This window comes from Carassius carassius, chromosome 43 (genome assembly GCF_963082965.1).
Source record: "Carassius carassius chromosome 43, fCarCar2.1, whole genome shotgun sequence".
NCBI lineage: Eukaryota > Metazoa > Chordata > Actinopteri > Cypriniformes > Cyprinidae > Carassius > Carassius carassius.
Genome location: NC_081797.1, coordinates 25629036 through 25654077, shown reverse-complemented (window position 1 = coordinate 25654077; position 25042 = coordinate 25629036). Strand labels below are relative to the sequence as shown.

The 25042-nt window shown below is 36.5% G+C and overlaps 1 protein-coding gene across 3 annotated transcripts in view; it reads left to right on the top strand.

The window, feature by feature from the left end:
* ldlrad3 (low density lipoprotein receptor class A domain containing 3) overlaps positions 1 to 25042 on the top strand; it is a 111534-nt gene that overhangs the window by 77905 nt on the left and 8587 nt on the right. For 2 of the 3 annotated variants that reach the window (XM_059535842.1, XM_059535840.1), the window contains 2 exons: positions 7155 to 7280; positions 8169 to 8303. In XM_059535842.1, coding sequence (XP_059391825.1) covers positions 7155 to 7280; positions 8169 to 8303 — 261 coding nt within the window. The remainder of the gene's footprint in view (positions 1 to 7154; positions 7281 to 8168; positions 8304 to 25042) is intronic. The other variant, XM_059535841.1, reaches the window with a different exon arrangement.

The following is a 25042-nucleotide window of genomic DNA, read 5'->3' as shown; positions in this document are numbered from 1 at the left end:
ATAATATTATCAACTGTTGTGCTTCCTAATATTTTTTGGAACCTGTGTTCCAGAAATAAAATAAAAAGTTAAAAACAACAGAATTTATTCAAAATATAAATGTTGACAATATTCTAACAATATAATTTTTATCCATTTAACACCTAAATCCTTGCTGAATAAAAGTATTCTAAAAGTTTCTATAATAGTCTATCCTGGTCGCTTTCAATACTCGCAATTCCAACTCCTGACTCACTACAGTAATTTTGACGGAAGAACAAGATGGTTTTATACTGCCAAGGGCGTGGTAGGTCGTACCAAGGGGCGTGGTGAGCTGGAAACTGCTTACGTCACCTGCCACCCCTTACGTCACTTGCCACCGCAACATCCAATAGGAAAAATCAACTGCAGTAGCCACCGTTCAACCTGAAGAGGGCAGCACTCAGACGTTTTTACACCATATATTGTAGAATTAAAACATTTTATACACAAATGTCAAAAAAGTTACTCGAATCAATCAACAGTACTAATAAAGCCCCATTCTTACAGATCATTAACAAAAAAAAGTTGGTTTAGGGTTTAGTTACTATTTAAAGGATGTGGGAACCACTGAGGTAGCAAGAGACTCCTTAAAAATATATGTAAACAAACCAGTGAGCTGATCAGCACAGGACCTCAGAACACAGCCAGAAATCTCATTGGTACCTGCTTCTTTCCTGATGTTCACTCACTTTAGAGCCCTCCGAATCTCATCCTCTGACACGGTGATCACATGATTATCACTGCTCTGACTGCTGCTTTCTGATGTGCTGGTCGGCAGACTCGTTGGCTTTGTTAAAATCCCCCGTGATGATAGAAGCAGCGTCAGGATGTTTGTTAATGTAACCGCTGAACATCGTGAAGCTTAGACAAAGCCAATCTTGTGTCTGCCTGTGGTGGAACATAGACAGCTGTAACAATAACAACGGTTATTGTTAGTTCTCTCCCCTTCAGAGGAGTTGGTTCCCTCACTTTGTGGGCTGTTCTCATGTTAGTTTAGCAGTGCTCCCCTTTATCAAAAAAAGAAAAACAAATAAACGAGTTGCCTATAAGCGTGCTACACCTTTCTGAATTTGAGGTTCTTCTATCACGTGAGAGTTGAGTTCTCTGTTTTCAGCCACAGCCTTAGATGAACTGAAGATACAAGACATTAAATCCCTCAAGATCTGCTTAATGTTTAACATCTTTTATCTTCAGTTCTTAAACCTGAACCAACTAATTAAAGAAATTCAGGAACACTGGAAAATCAAAATTGGAAAGGGTAAGAACTGAACTTTAAATTAGGGTGGAACTTCAGGAACAGGATTGGGCACCCCGGTGTACAGTATGTCTCCTCATAATTAAACACAGTCATACACTGTAAAACCCGACAATTCACGTTAACTCAAACCGTTTGGTACAGGTTTTTCCAGTGAGCCCTGTTTGAATTTTTTTACATTTTTATGTTTATTTATTTGTGCTATTTACACAATGTTTAAGTTTTTTTTTAAGTTTGTAGGTGTCCAGGTATAGAAACCAAATAATTCAATAAAATAGCACTGCATAGTTTTGACTGTAAAAATTTTATATACAGTATAAACAAAATTTATTCAGACACCTTCAACATTTCTTGCTATAGTTTAAAATATGTTAATAAAATATGACAAGAACCCAGAGTTAAACTGTCAGAACAAATTAATCTTAATGACAGATAACTTTGATAGAAAGGTGTGTAATGGATTACAGTCGACCAAAAATTCAGACAACTGTTAGTATGACAATATTTACTCAAGTATCAAAAATTTGTTGACCAATTACCAAACAATGCTTAATTTTGTTCAGTCTTTAATTTTGTTCAGGTTGCATTAGCAATTCAGGAAAAAAGCATGTAAGCAAAACATGGTCAGGTCAAAGTCTCTGAATAATTTTTGGTCCCAATTTATTTATTTATTTATTAATTTTTAATCAGTTTCACTAGTAGTTCACTGTATGAAGAATTTTGGGGTATAATATCTCACAGTTTGCTTTATTTAGCTATACTCAATTTATTATAGTGTCCTGCACCTACTAGTTTAAAATATATATAAGAAATTTAATATATAAAACATTATATCTGGTGTTTGAATAATTGTTGGTTTGACTGTGCATTAATTCTTGTTAAAACTACAAAGTAGTTCAGTCAAGAGCAGTGAGTGATTTTCTTTATTTCATTTTCTTGGATTGACATTGCAGCAGCTAGTAACTAAATTAGGCGTGGCCACTTTAAGAGACAATGAATGCATTAATTATAATTTTTCTCAACAGTTTACTTTCACTTAAGACATAACCACAGTGTTTTTTTTTTTTTTTTTTTTTTTTTTTAAACATACTTTCCAAGACAGATATTTTGATATATTTTGTATTTATTTTTGTCGGTACAAGAGCAAATGTGGCAAATTCAGTGTTTAAGCGTTTTGAGACTCTCTCTGCATTAGCCCCGAACACCAGAACTGCTGAATTGGTCTCTTTCACATCCTTTTCTGTTTGTTTAAACTGCAATTTTGTATTTGTTCATTCTGGTGGAGGAGCAACTTAGAGGAGAACTTCGTAAAGGAGAGCTTGGTTCAATGTTATCTATAACCAGCTACTCCATTGAGCTTTTCCGCATCTTGTGTTAGAATGCTTTAAACTATTTTAAATGTTTAAATTGGCAAGTGGCAAGGCTTAATAATGAGGAAAATTGTAAGCTTTTGTGACGACATGCAGCAGTGGCCTGACAACTGTCCTGATCATCATTTTAGGCTGGCCTCAGTCAGACGTTTGAGATCGCGGGGGCCCCCAGTTATATATTTTTTTTATGGTCAATCTCTTAGAATCACTTTTATTATTATTATAATCAGTCCAACTAATTACACAACACCCATTCTATCAAAGATTAGATACCGAATAGTTCAATAGTTGATGATTATCATCACCAATATAACACAATACAACCAACACTTGATGATATTTTCTCTGGGCTTTTGAGTTATAACAACTATGATTCAGGAACACATGGTTACAACAGCCAAAGAAAAAAAAAACTAAGACAGAAGTCAATGGTCAAGAGCCCAGCTAAAGCAAACACTGATCTCTAACATGGTTACTTCGAATAAAACAAATCAACATCTAAACCTAATTTTCATTAAGAGATTCTGAAGACGTCTCATAGAAATAAAGCCAGTCTGGTTATTAATAAGTGGAGCTGGTGATTCAAGTTTATTTATTTTTATTATTATTTTTTTATAGCGCTTTTTACAATACAAATCGTTACAAAGCAACTTTACAGAAAATTATATTTCTACAATATTTAGTAATAGCTTATAAGTGGTGACTGTCAGTTTGTTTGATTCAGGGTTAGCATCATCTGGGGTCCTCTTGAGGGGGTCAGCATCATCTCTTCTCAGGTGTTCTGGATCCAGACTGGAGCTTGTGTAAATCCTAGTGCAAAACATAGAAACAAATAGAGACATCATTAGCATAGCTGCTGATCCAACAAAGTAAAATTAATTAGTTTAACCCAAGCAGAATAAAAATGCGCATTTGATCAGATGCAACTACACTCACAATTTAAGATACATTATTTGAATGCTTGGCGAAAGAGATGCGTTTTTAATCTAGATTTAAACAGAGAGAGTGTGTCTGAACCCCGAACATTATCAGGAAGGCTATTCCAGAGTTTGGGAGCCAAATGTGAAAAAGCTCTACCTCCTTTAGTGGAGTTTGCTATCCTAGGAACTACCTAAAGTCCAGCGTTTTGTGACCTTAGGGAGCATGATGGATTGTAACGTGGTATAAGGCTAGTTAGGTACGCAGGAGCTAAACCATTTAGGGCCTTATAGGTAAGTAATGATAATTTGTAACTGATACGGTGCTTAATAGGTAGCCAGTGCAGAGACTGTAAAACTGGGGTAATATGATCATATTTTCTTGACCTAGTAAGCACTCTAGCTGCTGCAGTTTGGACTACCTGTAGCTTGTTTATTGAAGAAGCAGGACAACCACCTAGAAGTGCATTACAATTAGGGATGTCCAGATCCGATCACGTGATCGGAAATCGGGCCCGATCACGTGGTTTCAGACTCGATCGGAATCGGACGTTACCTCCCGATCAGGACTCGGATATATATATATATTCTCATTAATTTTTAACACATCTTTTGTTATGCGGTGGCACAGAGTTAGACCCTTTTGACTCCACACAGAAACAGCAACGCGTGCGGCATGACATCACTTTGTTTTCAAGAGCTGGTGTGAATAAATATAGATTCAAACTCAAAGAGACATGATAGTTTGCGCATGACCTGATATTTCATCCGGACCCAGGATACAGCGAGATGAACATCACAGAGCGCTAAACTCTCATGCAGTGTGTGTTTCATTCATACTCGAAGCCAGAGCGCACTCTCGCGCTGATATCAGGAAATTCCTAATATGGACAAAAGCGTCCAGCTATGCTGTGGTGCTCACAGGAAAACAGAAACTTATGCAAACACGAAGACATTAATATACGATCACGACAATAAATTGTTCTTCAAGTCATCTCCAGCAGGTGATAAAGTATGAACAATGCAGTGCTGATTGACATAGTATTTATTACAGTATAGAAACTATTCTGCATTATTATGTGATAAACAGTGTTTGTAGTATATAAACAAATCCTTATTATTTATTGTCCAGCATTTATAGATTTCTAAGCCAATTAAAAGCTAGAAATTAGAGAAAAAATAAAGTTGCCTATACTACCAGTCAGAAGTTTTTGAACAGTAAGCTTAAGGTTTTTTTTTTTTTTTTAAGAAGTCCCTTCTATTCACCAAGCCTGCATTTATTTGATCCAAAGTACAGCAAAACAGTAAGATTTTGAAATATTTTTACTAGCCTATTTAAAATAGCTGTTTTATATTTGAATATATTTCAAAATGTAATTTATTGAAGATCCTGGATCTGTTTTTTCGCTCTTCTTTATTCTTTTTTTATGTATTATAGAAGTATCGGATCGGGACTCGGTATCGGCAGATACTCAAAATCAAATGACTCGGACTCGAGGACAAAAAAACCTGATCAGGACATCCCTAATTACAATAATCCAGTCTAGTGGTCATGAATGCATGAACTAGCCTTTCTGCATCAGAAACAGATAACATGTTATGTAGCTTGGCAATGTTTCTAAGATGGAAGAATGCAGTTTTTGTAACATGGGAAATATGATTTTCAAAAGACAAGTTGCTGTCTAATATAACACCCAGATTTTTGACTGTAGAGGAAGTAACAGTACATCCGTCTAGTTGCAGATTGTAATCTACAAGATTCTGTGTAGTGTTTTTGGTCCAATAATTAATATCTCTGTCTTATCCGAATTTAATTGGAGAAAATTATTGGTCATCCAAGTCAAGTCAAGTCAAGTCACCTTTATTTATATAGCGCTTTAAACAAAATACATTGCGTCAAAGCAACTGAACAACATTCATTAGGAAAACAGTGTGTCAATAATGCAAAAATGATAGTTAAAGGCAGTTCATCATTGAATTCAGTGATGTCATCTCTGTTCAGTTAAATAGTGTCTGTGCATTTATTTGCAATCAAGTCAACGATATCGCTGTAGATGAAGTGACCCTAACTAAGCAAGCCAGAGGCGACAGCGGCAAGGAACCGAAACTCCATCGGTGACAGAATGGAGAAAAAAACCTTGGGAGAAACCAGGCTCAGTTGGGGGGCCAGTTCTCCTCTGACCAGATGAAACCAGTAGTTCAATTCCAGGCTGCAGCAAAGTCAGATTGTGCAGAAGAATCATCTGTTTCCTGTGGTCTTGTCCTGGTGGTCCTCTGAGACAAGGTCTTTACAGGGGATCTGTATCTGGGGCTCTAGTTGTCCTGGTCTCCGCTGTCTTTCAGGGCAGTGGAGGTCCTTTCTAGGTGCTGATCCACCATCTGGTCTGGATACGTACTGGATCCGGGTGACTGCAGTGACCCTCTGATCTTGATACAGACTGGATCTGGTGGCTACGGTGACCTCGGAATAAGAGAGAAACAGACAAATATTAGTGTAGATGCCATTGTTCTAATGATGTAGCAAGTACATAGGGTGCATATTAGTATGTTATGTGTAAGCCAGGTTAAAGAGATGGGTCTTTAATCTAGATTTAAACTGCAAGAGTGTGTCTGCCTCCCGAACAATGTTAGGTAGGTTATTCCAGAGTTTAGGCGCCAAATAGGAAAAGGATCTGCCGCCCGCAGTTGATTTTGATATTCTAGGTATTATCAAATTGCCTGAGTTTTGAGAACGTAGCGGACGTAGAGGATTATAATGTAAAAGGATCTCATTCAAATACTGAGGTGCAAAACCATTCAGGGCTTTATAAGTAATAAGCAATATTTTAAAATCTATACGGTGTTCGATAGGGAGCCAGTGCAGAGTTGACAGGACCGGGATAATATGGTCATACTTCCTGGTTTCTCTTTCCATCAGTGATTCTGTTTGTCAACAGCAGCTCTTCATCGCTAATGCTCAATCAGCACTTAATTACTTAACTGCAATGTATATCTTGTTTTAGTGAATTAAACTTAATTAAGTTCAGAGTACTCACAACTGTATGTTTTAAAACTTAAATGGTTTAAGGCAATCTGTTTCCTCAAACTGTTTGAGTTAACCTCACTTGCAAGGTTTTGCAGTCAATCTGTTTACTCAAATGGTTTGAGTTACGTGAGTTGTCGGGTTTTACAGTGATATGTGCAGTCTTGCATTGTAAATTTATTGAAATAAGACTTTCCATTGTCTATTCATTTAGAATCAAGCAAAAAACAATCATTGCTCTTTACTGAAAAACTGTAGCAGCTTTAATAAACCCTTTTTAGCTTGATACTGGACGAGTTTCAAGATTTCTTTGTTCTATTGCTTGTATTTCTTTGTTCTTCATTTTATTACATACTGACAGTTCACTTGACCTTTTGAAAGCAATATTTGTAGCATAACATAGGCTACATGTTTTTGCTATGTAGTATTGCAGTGTAATCAGATTCTGTGTGTTTGAAACCGTTTTGTCTTAATGGGGTTTGTACTTGCTTTGATAAGAAAGTGTTTGCACTGTCCTACAGAAACTATTTTTTTCTCTGTTTCTCTCTCCCTCTCTCATCTCCTCACAGTGAAGGTGAAGGCAAAATGTGCACCCACCTTTTTTGCTTGTGCAAACGGGGTCCACTGCATTATTGGCCGTTTCCAGTGTAATGGTTTCAGAGACTGCCCTGATGGCAGCGATGAAGACAACTGCAGTGAGTATCCAATGTGCCGCCAAGGCAACTCTTTGTTCTAATAGCAGCCATAACATTTAAGGTTTTCATATGAAGAAGGTTACTACAAAAATTTATGATTATAGCATTATAGTATGGGCCGGCCATCTCCTAAGTAACCCTGAGGTCCCAGCCCATCTATGTGCCCAAGATTTCTACTACCCCCTTCAGCGATCAGGTAGTGAACCTGCAAGTGCTGCACCCAGAGGAGGCAGACCCAGCCATAGCTATACTCTGGCCTGTCCGTGCCTTAAGATAGTACATGGACCAGACACAAAGCTCCAGGACCTCAGATAAGCTCTTTGTCTGTTACAGATGCCAGCAGAAGGGGAATGCCATCTCTAAGCCCACTCATGTTGTGAGCTCACTCTACTTGGAGTGTTGGATCCTCCTGGGTGCTGGCTCATGGTGCCTCCTTGATAGATATTTGTAGAGCTGTGGACTGGGCAACTCCCAACACATTCACTAGATCAGTGGTTTTCAAATCTGTCCTGGAGGCACCCCTGCCCTTTACATTTTGCATGTCTCCCTCATCTAAATCACAGGATTCAAATCATCTGCTCAATTGTAGAAAACTGCAAGACCTGTTTTGGGTGTGTCTACACAATGTGCAGGGCAAGGGTGCCTCCAGGACAGGTTTGAAAAGGAAAGTGGCCTGGAAGGACCAAGGTTGCCCAGCCCTGTCTTTGAGTCTTCAGTAATGAGCTGAGGAGTTGAATCAGGTGTGTTTGAATAGGGAGACATCTAAAATGTGTAGTGTTGGGGGTTCTCCAGGATTGGGGACCATCTTAATAGAAGAAAGAGTGAGATCTAAGAAACAATAACATTAATAATACAGTTAATTTATTAATCTCTCTACACACTCCACAGTTGATAATCCTCTGGTGTGTTCATCTGCACGTTTCCACTGTGACAATGGACGGTGTGTAGATCGCAGCTTTCTATGCAACGGACAGGATAACTGTCAAGATAACAGTGATGAAGAAAACTGCCTTACAACAGCAGGTACAGGCATACACCACTCAAACACGTTTCCACACACCTGATTAAATGCATGTTTTGAATAAATTTTAAAACAACTTCACCAAAAGGTTTATGCTTAAATGTTTTAAATTGTAATTCCATGTGCATAGAAATTTCTGTACCCAGAGGCTCAGTTCCCAAGAAATGCCTAAACTGCTAAAGTGTATACTTTTTAGTGCTGTATAAGTTAGGATAAAGTGTCATTAAACAAATAACTGAATATTTTAATAAAAGTGTTTTTTTTTAAATGTAAGGATAAATAAATGTCAGCGTTTGTCTACAAAACGTCATAACCTTTAACACAAAAAAACTTGAGATCCTGACAGTCTCCCTCATGTAACTCACCTGATTCAAATCATCAGCTCATTAGTTGAGACTGCAAGACCTGATTTGGGTTAGTCTTATAAGGGAGACATACAAAATGTGCAGGGGAGCCTCCAGGACAGGTTTGAATACCACTGGGCTACGGTGACGTTGGAATAAGAGAGAAACAGAAAGACTAATATTACCATAGATGCCATTCTTCTAATGTAGTGGTTCCCAATCCTGGACAAAGGAAACGCTGTACATACCAGATCCGTCGTAATAACGAGTCATAAACACATCCACAGCTGTAAATCCCGGTTTAGTTAGGAAGGTAAGGGTCCACTGAACGACATCTCATGAAGCACGTTTAGTCCAACAAAGCAATAACGTTGTAATATGGAACATAATTCCTTTGTTTACGTTTCAGTTCTTCAGCGACAGAACTGTTTGTGTCCGTTATGGAATAACTCACGGTCAGAAACTGCATCTTGGTAGTAAAAAAACGGCATGGTTTTGCAGTGTACAGTGTCACAAACAGAATGAGACAATCCACCCGAAAAAAAATGAATGAAAGATAGGCGAAAGATAGTATATTTGAATTTTGGTGCTCTCTCCTGAGGGCTCGTGACGCTCTGATGCACCTGTCAGCTGATGGAGGAGGAACTTATAGCGATCGCCTTTTTCTTTGTTTCTTTTATTTTTCAACAGTTTTTATATATGTGAGAGTGTGTTTTATGTTGAATGTGAATGCATCTGCATGATTACCATCTGTTTGAGTGCAAACTGCTCAGTGGCTGACCGCAAGGCACTGCAGAGGGTGGTGAAAACTGCCCAACGCATCACAGGGACACCACTTCCTGCTCTTGAGGACATCCAGAGGAAACGCTGTCTACGACGAGCTCGCAGCATTCTCAAGGACTCCTCTCACCCTGACCATGGAGTGTTTAACCTCCTGCCCTCCGGGAGGTGCTTCAGGAGCCTCCGGACATGGACCACAAGACTTAGGAACAGCTTTTTCCCTTAAGCTGTCTCCTTGCTGAACTCTGCCCTCTGACACCCCTCAATACCCCCCACACCACACACACAGACTCCTCCCCACTTCAACACTACATCTGACTGATTTATTTATTTACAACAAGCAAAAAAACAGTAACTTGTTATTACTTGCACTACTGTCTGTTCATCCAGGAACACTGAATAATCCATTTGCACACTGAAATATTTTCAGACATAGTCTGACATAGTAGACATAGTCTCATAAAAAATATTAGCAGGAGTCTAATTTTTCATGATATCTTATTCAGATTTGAAATAGAAACTCATGAGACATGTGACTTTCAACCCATTTTCCTACTTTTCTAGATTGCTCCAGGACTGATTTTTATATCAAATAAAAATATTTAAGTGTGGTAAAAAAAAAACAAATTAAGGAACTTCAGTGGCTATAGCTTTTAATATTTTTGATCATTATCAAATCAGGTTGATAAAAAGCCCAAAGGGTCTTCTTTCCAAAGACACCAACATTATGTTTGTAACACACTGAAGTAGGAAACTGTTACAATTATAAGTTAGGTAGAGCACTTTCAGCTGTGAGTACCATAATGGGGGGTGCTGGCTAACAGGTTAAACACACCTGAACCAGCTAATTGTTGTCTTCAAGACAAGATGTGGGACTTTCAAGCTGTTATTGAGAATTACAGATAGATCAGATCTTGATGTTTCATTGGTTAAAATTATGTCACCATCATGGAGACCAGTGTTTGGGCTCTTTAGTCTAATAGTCACAATAATTGAATTTTAAATGTACATAATTCATATAAAAAAATTGAAGACCAGTACTATTTAGACACAGAGAAACATCAAGAACCAGTATATGAATCTCAACAATGGTATTTCAACAAAATAGGCTTTTTTGAGATGCGCCTTGCCTCGCCTGAAATGTAGGCGAGAGTAGGCGGCTGCAGTAAGAGGAGGGGTCAAAAAAGACCTTTGAAGTCGGACACTTCCCGAATCTCACTGTTTTGTCGCCTGCAAATGTCAGCAATGGAGGAGATCGCATTTGCGTATTTTATCGCAGACGAAGTGGATGTAATCGAAATACCACTGTTTTGTCATCATGTGCATCAATTCCTTTGTTCTGCTGAACACAAAAGAGGGAATTTAGAAGAATATTTGCAAACAAGCAGGTTTCTGCCACCATTTCACGTCCATAGTATTTTTCCATACTATGCAAGTCAAAGCTGTTTTGTAGCAAACATTCTTCCGAATTTCTTCCCTTGTTTTAAGCCAGACCCTGACATTGAAAGATGAGGCATAATGGCTAAGCATTCTATTTAGATATGTATGTGTGCATGTATATTTTTAATGGATTGATTTATTAATTCACACAAACATACAATAGAAAAAAGAGAAAAATTAAATAAACGCATATCCAAATTCTTCACTTCTCTAGGCGTGTTTTGTTTTTGTTTAGTTCATGCATGTAAATATTAATAAATAAATGGGTAATCTATTTTGAATAAAGAATAAATTAATTAGAATTAATTAGAATAAAGAGAAAATGTATCAGCTGACATTCTCAGCCAATGAGCATGAGGCTGTGTCGTCAGTCAGTCATTTGCCATCATGCTTTTGATCAGCACAGTCGTTGGAGAGCAACTGCGCTTGACTGCTCAATCTGACACCGCCGTCTTGCCGTCGCGAGAGTTTTTTGCACACGACAGCATGACATCATAGCAAGGCTGACGTTACTTGAACACTTTTCTAACCGGCATGCATCCCGCGGTGATCACCAGTGATCAATTCTGCACAGATTTTGCTAATCTCAAACAAGCAAATTATTTCATTCTGCAATGCATTCTGGGAACCACCATAGTAAAACCTCCCATCAAGCACTGCAGTATGAAAAACATCAAGATCTGATCCTCTGTAATTTTAACCCTCTGGAGTCGATTCACCCGTATACTTGTGATGACATACATCAATATACATTGCGTCAAAGCAACTGAACAACATTCATTAGGAAAACTGTGTCAATAATGCAAAATGACAGTTAAAGGCAGTTCATCATTGAATTCAGTGATCCGGGTCCGGGATCCGGGTGACTGCACTGGCCCTCTGCTCTGGAAAAAGACTGGATCTGGTGGCTACGGTGACCTCGGAATAAGAGAGAAGCAGACTAATATTAGCGTAGATGCCATTCTTCTAATGATGTAGCAAGTACATCGGGTGCTATGGGAATAAGTGCTACCAAAAACAAGAAGATGTGATGAGGATTACCTTAGGATTTAAGATTTGGATTTCCTCAGAAAAACAATGAAACATTTAATCCAGCAGAGATCATAAACATGAATAAGTCTCTTTTTATTTATTGATATACCCGTGGTGACTGGATGCATAGCAGATTGTCATCACTCAATGGCTGTATGTCTAAGTGGTGTCCACAGAGAAACATAGGTTTCATAGACAATGGGACAAGCTTTTGGGGCAGACCTGACCTGTTGAAAAGAGATGGTCTTTATCCCTCCTGGGGTGGCGCCGCTCTTTTCTCTAGAAATATGGCACATAGTCTTAGAGTTTATACTTGACTAACTGGGGCCCAGGTCAGGAAGCAGACAGACTGGCTAAACCGACCGTCTGCTAGCTGCCTCACATCACAGAGGTCAGTTAATTCTCAGCACACAAAGACTCTTTCACCTAGATATCACACTATAGAGACTGTGTCTGTTCCCCGAACTAGAAAATACAAAAAACGTCCAAACCAAGTTAAGAGTAACAATTTAATTGAGGTTCATCAAATAAAAAAACAGATGCAATACGGATAAACAAATGATAAAGCTTGGCTTATTGAATATCAGATCCCTTTCTACGAAAACACTTTTTGTAAATAATATGATCACTGATCATAATCTAGATGTGCTCTGTTTGACAGAAACCTGGCTAAAACCTGATGATTACATTATTTTAAATGAGTCCACCCCCCAAGATTACTGTTATAAACATGAGCCGCATCTAAAAGGCAAAGGGGGAGGTGTTGCTTCAATTTATAACAACGGTTTCAGGATTTCTCAGAGGGCAAACTCATTTGAAGTAATGGTGCTTTATATAACATTATCCAGAGAAACAAATGTTAATGATAAATCCCCTGTTTGTACTGGCTACTGTATACAGGCCACCAGTGCACCATACAGACTTTATTTAAGAGTTTGGTGTTTTTACATCCGAGTTAGTTCTGGCTGCAGATAAAGTTATAATAGTTGTTGATTTTAATATCCATGTTGATAATGAAAAAGGGATCAGCATTTATAGACATTCTGAACTCTACTGGGGTTAGACAACACGTTTCAGGACCTACTCATTGTCGAAATCATACTCTAAATTTAATACTGTCACATGGAATTGATGTTGATAGTGTTGAAATTATGCAGCCAAGTGATGATATCTCAGATCATTATTTAGTTTTGTGCTAACTTCATATAGCCAAAATTGTAAATTCTACTTCTTGTTACAAGTATGGAAGAACCATCACTTCTACCACAAAAGACTGCTTTTTAAGTTATCTTCCTGATGTATCCAAATTCCTTAGCATATCCAAAACCTCAGAACAACTTGATGATGTAACAGAAACTATGGACTCTCTCTTTTCTAGCACTTTAAATACAGTTGCTCCTTTACGCTTAAGGAAGGTTAAGGAAACCAGTATGACACCATGGTATAATGAGCATTCTCGCAACCTAAAGAGAGCAGCCCCGAAAAATGGAGCGCAGCTGAAGGAAAACAAAACTAGAGGTATTTCGTATTGCTTGGCGGGAAAGTAACCTATCCTACAGAAAAGCATTAAAAACTGCTAGATCCGATTACTTTTTTTTTAGGTATTTATTCAATACAGTGGCTAAATTAACCCTCTGGAGTCGATTAACGCGTATACATGTAATGAGTCATTTTCTCCTGATAACCCCGAAAATAACTTAAATTACACTTTCAGTTTTATTCGTACAGATAAGATCAATACATCAATCGATTCTGTAAAGGGTCTACTTTTTTTTGGATACAGACATAATAAGAACAAAACATTGTGAACTTATAAAATAAAGAGAACAAACAAGGTGTGCTGTCTGCAGCCTTTTGTCTGCGCTGATCTTCATTTACAAACACGTCATTAAAATGAACTGTAACTCCGTGAATACTCAACAAAATTAATTGAAACCAAAAATAAAAAAAACGGATAAAAAGCTTCATTTTCCGATTTTCAAATTTGTGCTAATATAAAAAAAAAAAACGGATAACAAGCGTGTGCATTTCACTTTGGTGTTCTCGTCTGATGCCAGTTAGTGACGGTCATTCTTGAACGATTCGGTCGTTTTAAACGAATCTTTAATGTGACTCAGGAAGAACGAGTCGTCTCGGGGAGTGATTCGTTCAGTCGCGCATGCGCAAAATTCTATAGTTTCTGTACAGGAATTAGTCTAGTTCACCTGTTTCAGTCAATGCAGTCTGAGCCGGAAAGAGAATTGATTAGTTCATCTCATGAGTCTTTCGGGTTTTCGAGTCGCTCTTCATGTGACAGACCCATAAGCTTTGACCTGGAGTTACCCTGGCAACAAATCTCTGTGTATATTATTATTATTATTATTTGTCTTTATGATTTTAAGTGTACTGCCTTAAAGGTCCCGTTTTTCATGATTTTTGAAGCTTTGTGTTTACAGTGTGCAATATAACGTGTTCATGTTTCGCGTGTAAAAAAACACAGCATTTTTCACACAATTCACCTATGTGTATACCGCTGTTTTCACTGTCATAAAAACGAGCTGATGACTTCCTTGTTCTATGAAGTCCCTCCTTCAGAAATACGTAACGAGTTCTGATTGTGCCAGTGGTTCCTGTGTTGTGATTCGACAGTAGCTTAGCCCACGCTGCCCTCCTGGAAACGTGATTGGGCTAGTTTTGAGAAGCAAGTGAGCAGGATTTGTTTTGAAAACCTGGCAGTCCTGATCTGAACGCACGTGCTGGAGATGTACTTATAATTCACAGGAACGTGACGTGACAGCATTGGATAGAGAAATTAATTTACACGCTTCCTTACAAATAGGTGCCTAGTCATTATTATTATCATCATCATCATTATTGTAGTTATTATTTACTCTTACTGCATTTCTGAGCTTTTTACTTCTTACAGTTTATAAATGTATAAATTTATATCATTATGGTTATTTTCTATACACTGAATGTTGTAACAAAGGTAATAAAGAGTACTTATTAATGAACACATATGATTATGGTGGGTTTAATTTCCTTGATTTCTCTTCTTTGAACAACACTTTCAAAATTAATTGGATTAGACAGTTTTTGTGTAATCCAAACTCAATATGTAGTTTTATCCCCAATGACTACTTTTCCAAATTAGGTGGTCTCCCTTTCCTATTGATCCGTATTTATAATATTGCTAGAATCCCTTACAATTTAACCAAATTTCATAAACAGGCATTACTTGCATGGTCATTAATTTTTAAGCACCCCTGAGCGGTAATTCATTTGGAAATTATTTTGGGTTGTTTCCTAGTTATTTAACTCAGAAGGTCTTATTTTAAGTCACAAAGAATTCTTATGTAAATTTAATTTTACTGTAACTCCCAAATAATTCGTCATGGACGCTATTCCTAAAGGAGTTGTTATGCTGTCAAGGGACTCATTAGATCATCCAGCACTTTATCTTTATCTTTAGACTCATTTGAAATCCCAGTAGGAAAACTATGCTTTCAGCCAAGTATGGTGACCAATACTCAGAGTTTGTGCTCTGCATTTAAGCCATCCAAAGTGCACACACACACACAGCAGTGAACACACACACACACAGTGAACACACACTCGGAGCAGTGGGCATCATTTATGCTGCCGAGTGCCCAGGGAGCAGTTGGGGGTTCAGTGTTTTGCTCAAGGGCATCTCAGTCGTGGTATTGCCAGTGTCCTGACATTTTATCCTACCCGTCAGATTTTCCTACCCGGGTTTATTGCACATGTGCACATCAATATCGCATCCTTTTTCTTATGCTAAACAACGGTATTTAATGTATCTGCATTACTGTAAGGGTAGGTTTAGGGTTGGGGTAGGTGTAGACTTTAATAAAAACAAAATCTAATTGTTAGAAAATAATATTTATTGGTGGTTTCCTGTAGCTGTATCCCTTCTAGCTACAACCGCGAATATAACACATAATTACTGTATTTGCAGTACTGTAAGGGTAGGATTATGGTTGTGGTAGGTGTAGACATGAATAAACCATAAATTTACAGTAGCATTTTTCGTTGTCGAATTGTACTACCCACTGTTTTAGTGGGAGGTATGAAAATCTGACAGCAAAGGACAAATCGACAGAACACCAGCCCGAGACTCGAAACCCACAAGCCTAGGGTTAGGAGCCAAACTCTCTAACCACTATAGGCCATGACTTTACCCAGTATCCTTCATCACGTAACTATATGATTAGATTGCTTTTTCAAAAGGAGCATGTAACAACTCCATATGTGATGTCTTATTGGAGGACTGTGGTTGATCATATTGATTGGAAAAAAGTATGGACTCTGTCTTTGGAATATATAATAACTAACAAGGTTAGAGAAATCTCATTCAAATTGTTACACAGATTTTACCCAGCTAAAGTGTTTTTAAAAAAAGGTTTAATTCAGACATAGATACAAGCTGTTGTTTTTGTGGTGACCCTAATGAAACTGATATACATATCGTTTGGGATTGTCCTCACACACAGCTATTTTGGAATTAATTCTCTAATGTTATCTATCGCAGTGTGCTACAGGGTTTCTCTCTGCTTTTTAAGGATGTACTGTTTGGCTTCTTTAATATTCAAAAAGACAAAATTAATGTATATTTCATTTTTAATATATTATGACTTCTTGCAAAATGTCATGTTCACTGCAGTAAATTCACTCATCAAAATCCTTTATATACTGTTAAAAAAAAAAAAAGTTCAACAGTATATCCAAACTATTTAATCTTCCAAAAATCTTAAGGCTGTTAAAAATGTTTAATCTTTTCAATGCTATTTAATCTTTTTAATTTATTTTGTTAAAGCTTTCGTTTAGTATTATTTATTTGTATGTTTACATACGCCTGTAAATGGTGCTTTGCATGTAATGCCACTTCTTTGTATGCAATATTGACATTATCTGTACTTTTATCTTTGGTACCTTGGCATTAATAAAATAAAATAAAAGAACTAATCAATTCTCTTTCCTGCTTCCATTGCATTGACTGAAACAGGTGAACTAGACTAATTCCAGTACAGAAACTATAGAATTTTGCGCATGCGCGACTGAACGAATCACTCCCCATTCTCATTCTTCCCAAGTCACATTAAAGATTTGTTTTAAAAAAATTTATCGTTCAAGAATGACTGTCACTAACTGACATCAGACGAGAACACCAAAGTGAAACACACACGCTTGTTATCCGTTTTTTTATTTTTGATATCAGCTCAAATAAAAAAAAACGAAGCTTTATCCGTTCGAAGCTTTAAAATCCGTTTATCCGTTTTTTTTATTTTTCCATTTTTGGTTTCAATTAGAAATTTCAATTTCAGTTGCTTTGACGCAATGTATTTTGTTTAAAAAGCTACATAAATAAAGGTGACTTGACTTGACTATTAGGTTTCACATAATGTGTAAACATTTTACTAGTTAGACTTTTTCCAAACTATAATTCTTGACTTAATGTATAATTAAGTTAAACATTATGAAGTTTCAATAACAATATACAATATACCATTCAAAAGCTTGATGTAAATATTATAAATGTAACAAGTAAATGTAAATGTAACAAACAATGCTTTTCTTTCAATTTATCCCCAAAAAAAACCTGAAAAAAATATTCAGCTCTTTTCCACATTAATAATAATAATAATAACAATAAATGTTTTGTTGTTGTTGTTGTTGTTTGTTGTTGTTTTGTTTGTTTGTTTCTGTTTTGTAGAAAATCTGTGTGTGACTGGAGCAATGATGCTAAAAATTCAGCTTCGAAAGTCAGCTTTGATTGTTACTAATAAACTGTTTAACTGCTCCCCCAAGTGGATATTAAATTATGTTGTGGGATAATTAAATATATTCTTAATAAACTACAAACATAATATTATATAGATTTATTTTGTTCTCACATTCTCTCTTGTAACTCCTCACTCACAGTGGCACAGATGACTGAATGGCTCATTATGCAGCTCATTATGCAGGCCTTTGTCTTCTCAGGTGTAAATCACAATGATATTCATGGTATTTGACGCCTACTCGCATATGACTTTTACCAACAAAAAGTGTCTTAGAAAATTTAAATCAATATATTGTTTTCTGTGAGTGAGTAAACAAGATGATTTTCACATCATTTAGAAAGAAAAATTCTAGGCTACAAGCTCCAGTTCTCAAAAATCCCGGGAACCATTGTTCTTTATGTGTTTTTTTTTTTAGTTTTTCACTAACCACGCATAACATTTTTTTTCTCAAAAACACAATCATGTACATACATGCATTTCACATATTATTACAGCCCAGTTTGTGCTGATTACAGTGAGATTAGTCTTTACCCATTTAGATATTTATAAGAAACTGAAAAAAGCACAAATGTCAAGGCATGACAAAACTTCTCCAGGCCCCAAAAATACCCTTAGACTCCAGAGGGTTAACCCTCTGAGGTCTAAAGGTATTTTTGGGGCCTGGAGAAGTTTTGTCATGCCCTGACGTGTGCTTTTTTCAGTTGCTTATAAACATCTAAATGGCTAAAGTCTAATATCACTGTATTCAGCACAAACTGGGCTATAATAATAATAATAATATGTGAGCCTTTTTGTATGTACATGATTGTGTTTTTATGAACACAACGTTAATGCGTGGTTAGTGAAAAACGAAAAATTTTAAATCACTTGAATAAGGCCATAAAACACATACAGCACATTGGTTCCCTGGACTTTTGAGAACTTGAGCTTGTAGCCTAGAATTTTTCTTTCTAAATTATGTGAAAATCATCTTGTTTACTCACTCACAGAAAACAATATATTGATTAAAATTTTCTAAGACACTTTTTGTTTGTAAAATTATATGCGAGTAGGCGTCAACTATCATGAATATCATTGTGATTTACACCTGAGAAGACAAAGGCCCCCATACTGAGCTACATAATGAGCCGTTCAGTCAGGATTGTGACTGAGAGGGAAGAGTTACAAGAAAGACAAAACACAAGTGAGGAAAATACAAAATAAATGTATATATTTTTATGGTTGTAGTTTATTTAGAATATATTTAATTATCCCACAAAATAATTTAATATTCACTTGCGAGTGCAGTTAATAACAGCAGATGTTCATCACTAATGAACAATCATCATTTAATTAGTCACATAATTATTAATTAGTCACTTAAGTAATCTCAATACCTTTAGCTCTTTGAGGACTTGGAATATAACTTGAAGACTTGATTGTGAATTGAAAGCACCACCTCTGGTCTTGAAGACAATGATTAGCTGGTTCAGGTGTGTGGAAGGGCCAAGACCTCAAATGTGTGTGTCAGAAAGGAGAGGCACCAAAAGTGTGTAGTGTTGGGGGTTCTCCTGGACCAGGATTGGGAACCAGTGAAATATAGAACTGATTTAAAAATTTTACAGTTAGTCTATAAATCTCTCCATAATCAGGCTCTCACAGTACACAGTCTGATTTGTTGCATCCATACACTCAGTCAAGATCACTCAGATGCTGTTTACTGCAAATTCCCAGGTTAAATTCCCAGGTCTTCTGGGTCATATCAGATTTCCCTCAACTTTCTCTATTTTTAAGTCTACTCTTAAAATGTATTTCTACTTTTCCATGGCATTCAATATTCCTTGTCTTGCTGTGCAATGATTCTGTTTTGGTGAACCCCATCCATTTTACAGTGTGTGTGTCTTATAATTATGGCCTGAGCACCGATGGTGCGAGGACCCTATTGGAATTGCTCCATTTATAATTATTAGGGCCCAAGCACCGATGGTGCGAGGACCCTTTTGTATCTGCTCCGTTTATTAGGGCCCCGAGCACAGGTGGTGCGAGAACACCAAAATTGGTCAGTGTAATGTAAAGGCCTTTGCAATGTTAAATTGTGAAGATCTTGAGTCTTCATTGAAGGGCGTGTCCGTGGCAGCCTGACAAATTTTGATGATTCGCCATGAAAAAGGAAATTGCTATACAGTAGATAGACAACCAAAATGGGTAATACTGCCATCGCAGGGCCATGGCGTTAACTGCAAATCAGTCGCGTGTTAAAATCATTCGCGAAACTAACACCAGATGGCAAAGGGACGGATTGCGAATTGAATTTAATTGTAAAATGAGATAAGAGGAAGTAAAACAATAATAACATTACAATATCTTATAACATCTTTGAAAAAATTACTTTTTTTTACAGTGAGTTAATTTCAAAACATACAATAGTCTTAGGCTACAGTCTACTTGTCAAAAATTAAAAGAATACCTTTACACAAAGGATCTTATGCATGCTATTCTTGTTAGACAGTCATTAATTACAAGGCCTATATATATATATATATATATATATATATATATATATATATATATATATATATATAGACACACACACACAAACGGATAAAGAGCTAAATGTTTTCACTTCGGTTCATTCTTGGTTTAAAAAAAATCTCCAGGTTCCAAATGCAGAGTTGTGATGTCCGATTCGCGAACGAATCATTCAATTTAACTGGTTCTTCTTTGTGAACCGGTTGAACCAGTTCACCAAATCGAACTGGATAGTTTGAAACGGTTCACGTCTCCAATAAGCATTAATCCACAAATTACTTAAGCTGTTAACTTTTTTTTTACGTGACTGACACTCCCTCTGAGTCAGAATAAACCAATATCCCGGAGTAATTTATTTACAGCTGAACTGCTGTGTAGACCGAACTGATGAACACCGAGCAGAGCCAGATGACGAACGAACACACCCACTGCTGGAGCAGTTCTCATTCTCGAGTTAAGAAACGGTTGCATTGGTTTTCGGATCACCAGTACACTGAACCGAGAATCGTTTCTGTCGGATGCGTCCGATTTGAGAACCGATGAGCTGATTCTCGTTCTCGAGTCAAGAACCGGTTGCATGGGGGTTCGGATCACCAGTTCACTGAATCGAAAACCGTTTCTTTCAGACGCGTCTGATTTGAGAACCGATGAACTGATGATAATGTGCATGCGTGTAATTTTTCAAGTATTTTGTTAAACATCGGAAAGTGTGATAAAATAACTATTTTATTTTGCTTTTTTTTTTTTTTTTTAAGATGAATGTTTCTAATCTGTATATTGTAGATTATGTATTGGCCAAAGGGGTTTTCAGGGAAGTTGGACAATAATTAAGACTAAAGACTGTTTAATAGGAATAAGGGATAATTTATGAAATATCTGTACTGTATTCATAGTTAATAATGACACATTCACAAATTGAGTTTGTAGTAAACAGGACATGAACACGAGTAGAGCAGCTGATGATACTGAACTGCAGCACGTGCCGGTTAGAGCGATTCTTGCTTTCGAGTCAAGAACCGGTTGCATCGGTTTTCAGATCATCAGTTCACTGAACCGAAAACCATTTCTTTCGGATGCGTCCGATTTGAAAACCGAGGAGCTGATTCTCATTTTCGAGTCAAGAACCGGTTGCATCGGTTTTCGGATCATCAGTACACTGAACCGAAAACCGTTTCTTTCGGACGCGTCTGATTCGAGAACCAAGGAGCTGATGATACTGCGCATGCCTGATTCAGCGTGAAGCCAACTGACTAACAGTTATGAGCGCAGGTAAACCGAGGGCATGAATGAAGGGCAATCTGGCAAAACGTAAGTTCATTTAATAACAAATACATTGCAATGGATTATGTATAGTAATAGGATCATGGTTTCTGCGCTGATGACACCTAATTTATTTACTTTATATCTTCAAGACTAAAATCCTTGTATGCACATTATTGCTGTTACTGTATTTGGGTGCGTTGTTGCAAAACTTAATTGTAAACTTTTCATGATTATGAGGTTTTTAACTGACTAAACTTATGATTACTGACTTTATATATTTGAATGTTTGATAGACGTGACGCCATTACGTCATCGCCAATGACGTCACATCCGTTCACTGAGCCATGCGGCACGAGCAGCGGTCCACTTTGGCATATAGCTAATTATGATTTTTCTCCATCGATACTGAAACACGCATGAACTACAAAGCCTATTTTACCTCATGAATAATAGTTAAGCTTCAAATGGGCAACATGACGAATATGGAAACGTTTGGATTTCCCCTAAATGAGAGATTCAAACCTTACCTTATGTTTTGCTTTAAATTATTTTATTTATTTTTTTTGTTGTTGTTTATAGCTAAACCTATATTATTATATAATGCAATTATATTTATCCATTAGAATGAAATATTTTCAATTCTTGTTTTGTTCTGATAAATTTGTTAAATTTAAAGGATTTATTGTAAAGTGAAGGGAACTAAAAATATACTTTTGGTACATTATAACATTATTAGGTCAGGTGTTATAATTTCTGAATGTAATAAAATGCAACTTATACATGAATTATATATTTTTTTTCCTCTCACAAACTTAATTTATAAAAAAAAAATGCAGCAAACGAAAATAGTCGATTAATCAATTAAAATTTGTCACTGTGTGTCTGGGCCTAATCTCGGCTATCCAGGTTTTTTTTTTTTTTCATTGCATCTGAAAATGACTGCAGCACATTCACTGCGTGTACTCTGGTGCAGATCTGCCTCTCACGTTGCTTACCTGTGGACGATTTAAAAATGTTTGATATAAAGGTTGCTGTCCCGTTTATACAGGAATTGTTCATTTAAAAAAAATCTAATTATATTGTTAGCTCTAATTCTATTTTCTAACACAAGTTAATTTAGGCTATTTAACATGCACTGTGACATTTTACCCTTTTTAACTTATAAACTCCTTGAGATTTTAAAGTCAGTTTAATGTATTGAAATTCAAGTTCCCTTTCAAGGGAACTTCGAACTGCGTCCTCTAGGGGTCACTATTGGGAACACCTAACCATGACCTGTATCTGAAGCATACATTGAAAAAACACCAACAAGTTGGCCAGCGACAGCCTCTGATTAGAGCTGTGAATCTGATTACAGCTCGAGCCCGACCAGTACATTTTGATTGACAGCTTTTTAAAAGCCCGAACCCGTTTACAGCCCCACATAATTCAAATGTGAGCACGCACACAGCTCTTTTGCCTTTTGTCAAGAATAAGTCATTTATACATTTTTTAACATAAATTATTCATAACTAACGTAGACAAGGCCACTTGGAAGTTGAAAAAAAAAAAAGTCCTCTGTAACATCTTAACATCTCAGCACTCTAAATAGACATAGGCTCATTTAGCCTATAAATAGACCAATGCACCAATAAAAACAAGTCTTTTTTAACAAATTAAATTAAGATAAATTTAAATTAAGATGGGTATTTGGCAATAACGAAATTAAGATAAAGGCTCCGCTGGATTTGCTTCGCCACTAGCAGCTGACATTTAATAAAAGAATAATGCCAACATTAGCATAAATACTCTGTCCACATTATGCTTTTAAGACTCAATGAATATTTAGTTATCATTTGAAAAACCTTTACTCACAGAGATTAGGCTCAACCTACATGTTTTTGTGGAGGAAAATGATTGAATCCACTGTAGATGTCTTCAGCGCATTCCCTCGCTCACTGATGGTGCATCATTATTCACTCATTATAAACATGGTCAAAATTTTCCGCACTTCAGACTTTGTTTAGTTGCTGGTGCAACCAAAACGTAATCGCCAGAGGCAAGCCTCCTTTACACCTACTCAGCATCCATTTTCCCCATCTTTCTCGCGCTAATCGAAACACATCACATGACCACTCGTTTACTTCGCAAACCAGAGCGCAGTTATAAATTTGACTGGTAAATGAATGATAAAGAACTTGTTTTGAAAAAATTCTTTAGTCATTTTAATATTGATTTTAAGTCGTAAAAACAGCGAACGTAAGTAATATTGATATTTTTTGTGAAAAATAGACTATCGCCCAGCCATAAAAGCAAGAAAAGAAGGATCTCTTTAAAATCACTTCAGTTTTCAATTAATGAAGCTCTTTTTTTACATCATGTGCATTTTGTCGATTATAATAAGAGAACTTGAGTTTAATCATGAGGACGTTTTATTAATCCATCCATTCTTTAGAGTTTCAAAGATTTAGCTAAATCGTGCAGGTTTAATTTATTTGTTTCTTGTTTTAGGCTAATTAGGCCTAAATAATCGGAACAAAATTATACAGTGCCTCAAGTTTTACTAAAATAAAGGAAATAATTCATAAAACATGCAATTATTTCTTAATCAGTGTACAGACAAATATATTTTTTATGTTTTTAATGTTCCGATGCAAAGTAAACCACAATTTCTTTTTAATAACATAAAACATAATTCATATAATATAAATAATACTGCACACCTATTAAATGTGTCAAATCTAAAATATGGTTTAATACCATGTAGCTTAGAGAAAATATAAGCACAGGCTTGACATTTATCCTGCTTGTATTCATTCTAAGAAATGCACATAACTTCATAAGTACCAAACTTTTATCTGTGAATATTAAATATTTTACCTACAAAAATATTTGTAAAATATTTTTTTAACTAATAAAAATAAAACTTGTTTTCTTTCATTTTCTCTGACTGCAGCCACCAAATGTAACACATCAGCAAGGCAAAACTGACTTCTATTTGTGAAAATGTGCTTTGATACGCTTGTTTGATAACTTGTGGATAAGCGCCACTCAGCAGTCAAAAGCTGCAAATGCACTTTGCAGACGTGGTGGTATGTTCGGCGGTAGAACCACTGTTTTGGTTGGCCACCTACTGTAACTCAGACATAACAGTGCTGGTCATATAATTAGAATATCATCAAAAAGTTTTTTTCACTAATTCCATTCAAAAAGTTAAAATTGTATATTCATTCATTACACACAGACTGATATATTTCAAATGTTTATTTCTTTTCATTTTGATGATTATAACTGACAACTAAGGAAAATCCCAAATTCAGTATCTAAGAAAATTAGAATGCTGTGAAAATGTTCAATATTGAAGACACCTGGTGCACACTCTAATCAGCTAGTTAACTCAAAACACCTGCAAAGGCCTTTAAATGGTCTCTCAGTCTAGTTCTGTAGGCTACACAATCAAGACTGCTGACTTGACAGTTGTCCAAAAGACGAGGAGGGCAAGACACAAAAGATCATTGCAAAAGAGGCTGGCTGTTCACAGAGCTCTGTGTCCAAGCACATTACGAGAGAGGCAAAGGGAAGGAAAAAATGTGGAAGAAAAAAGAAAGGGTA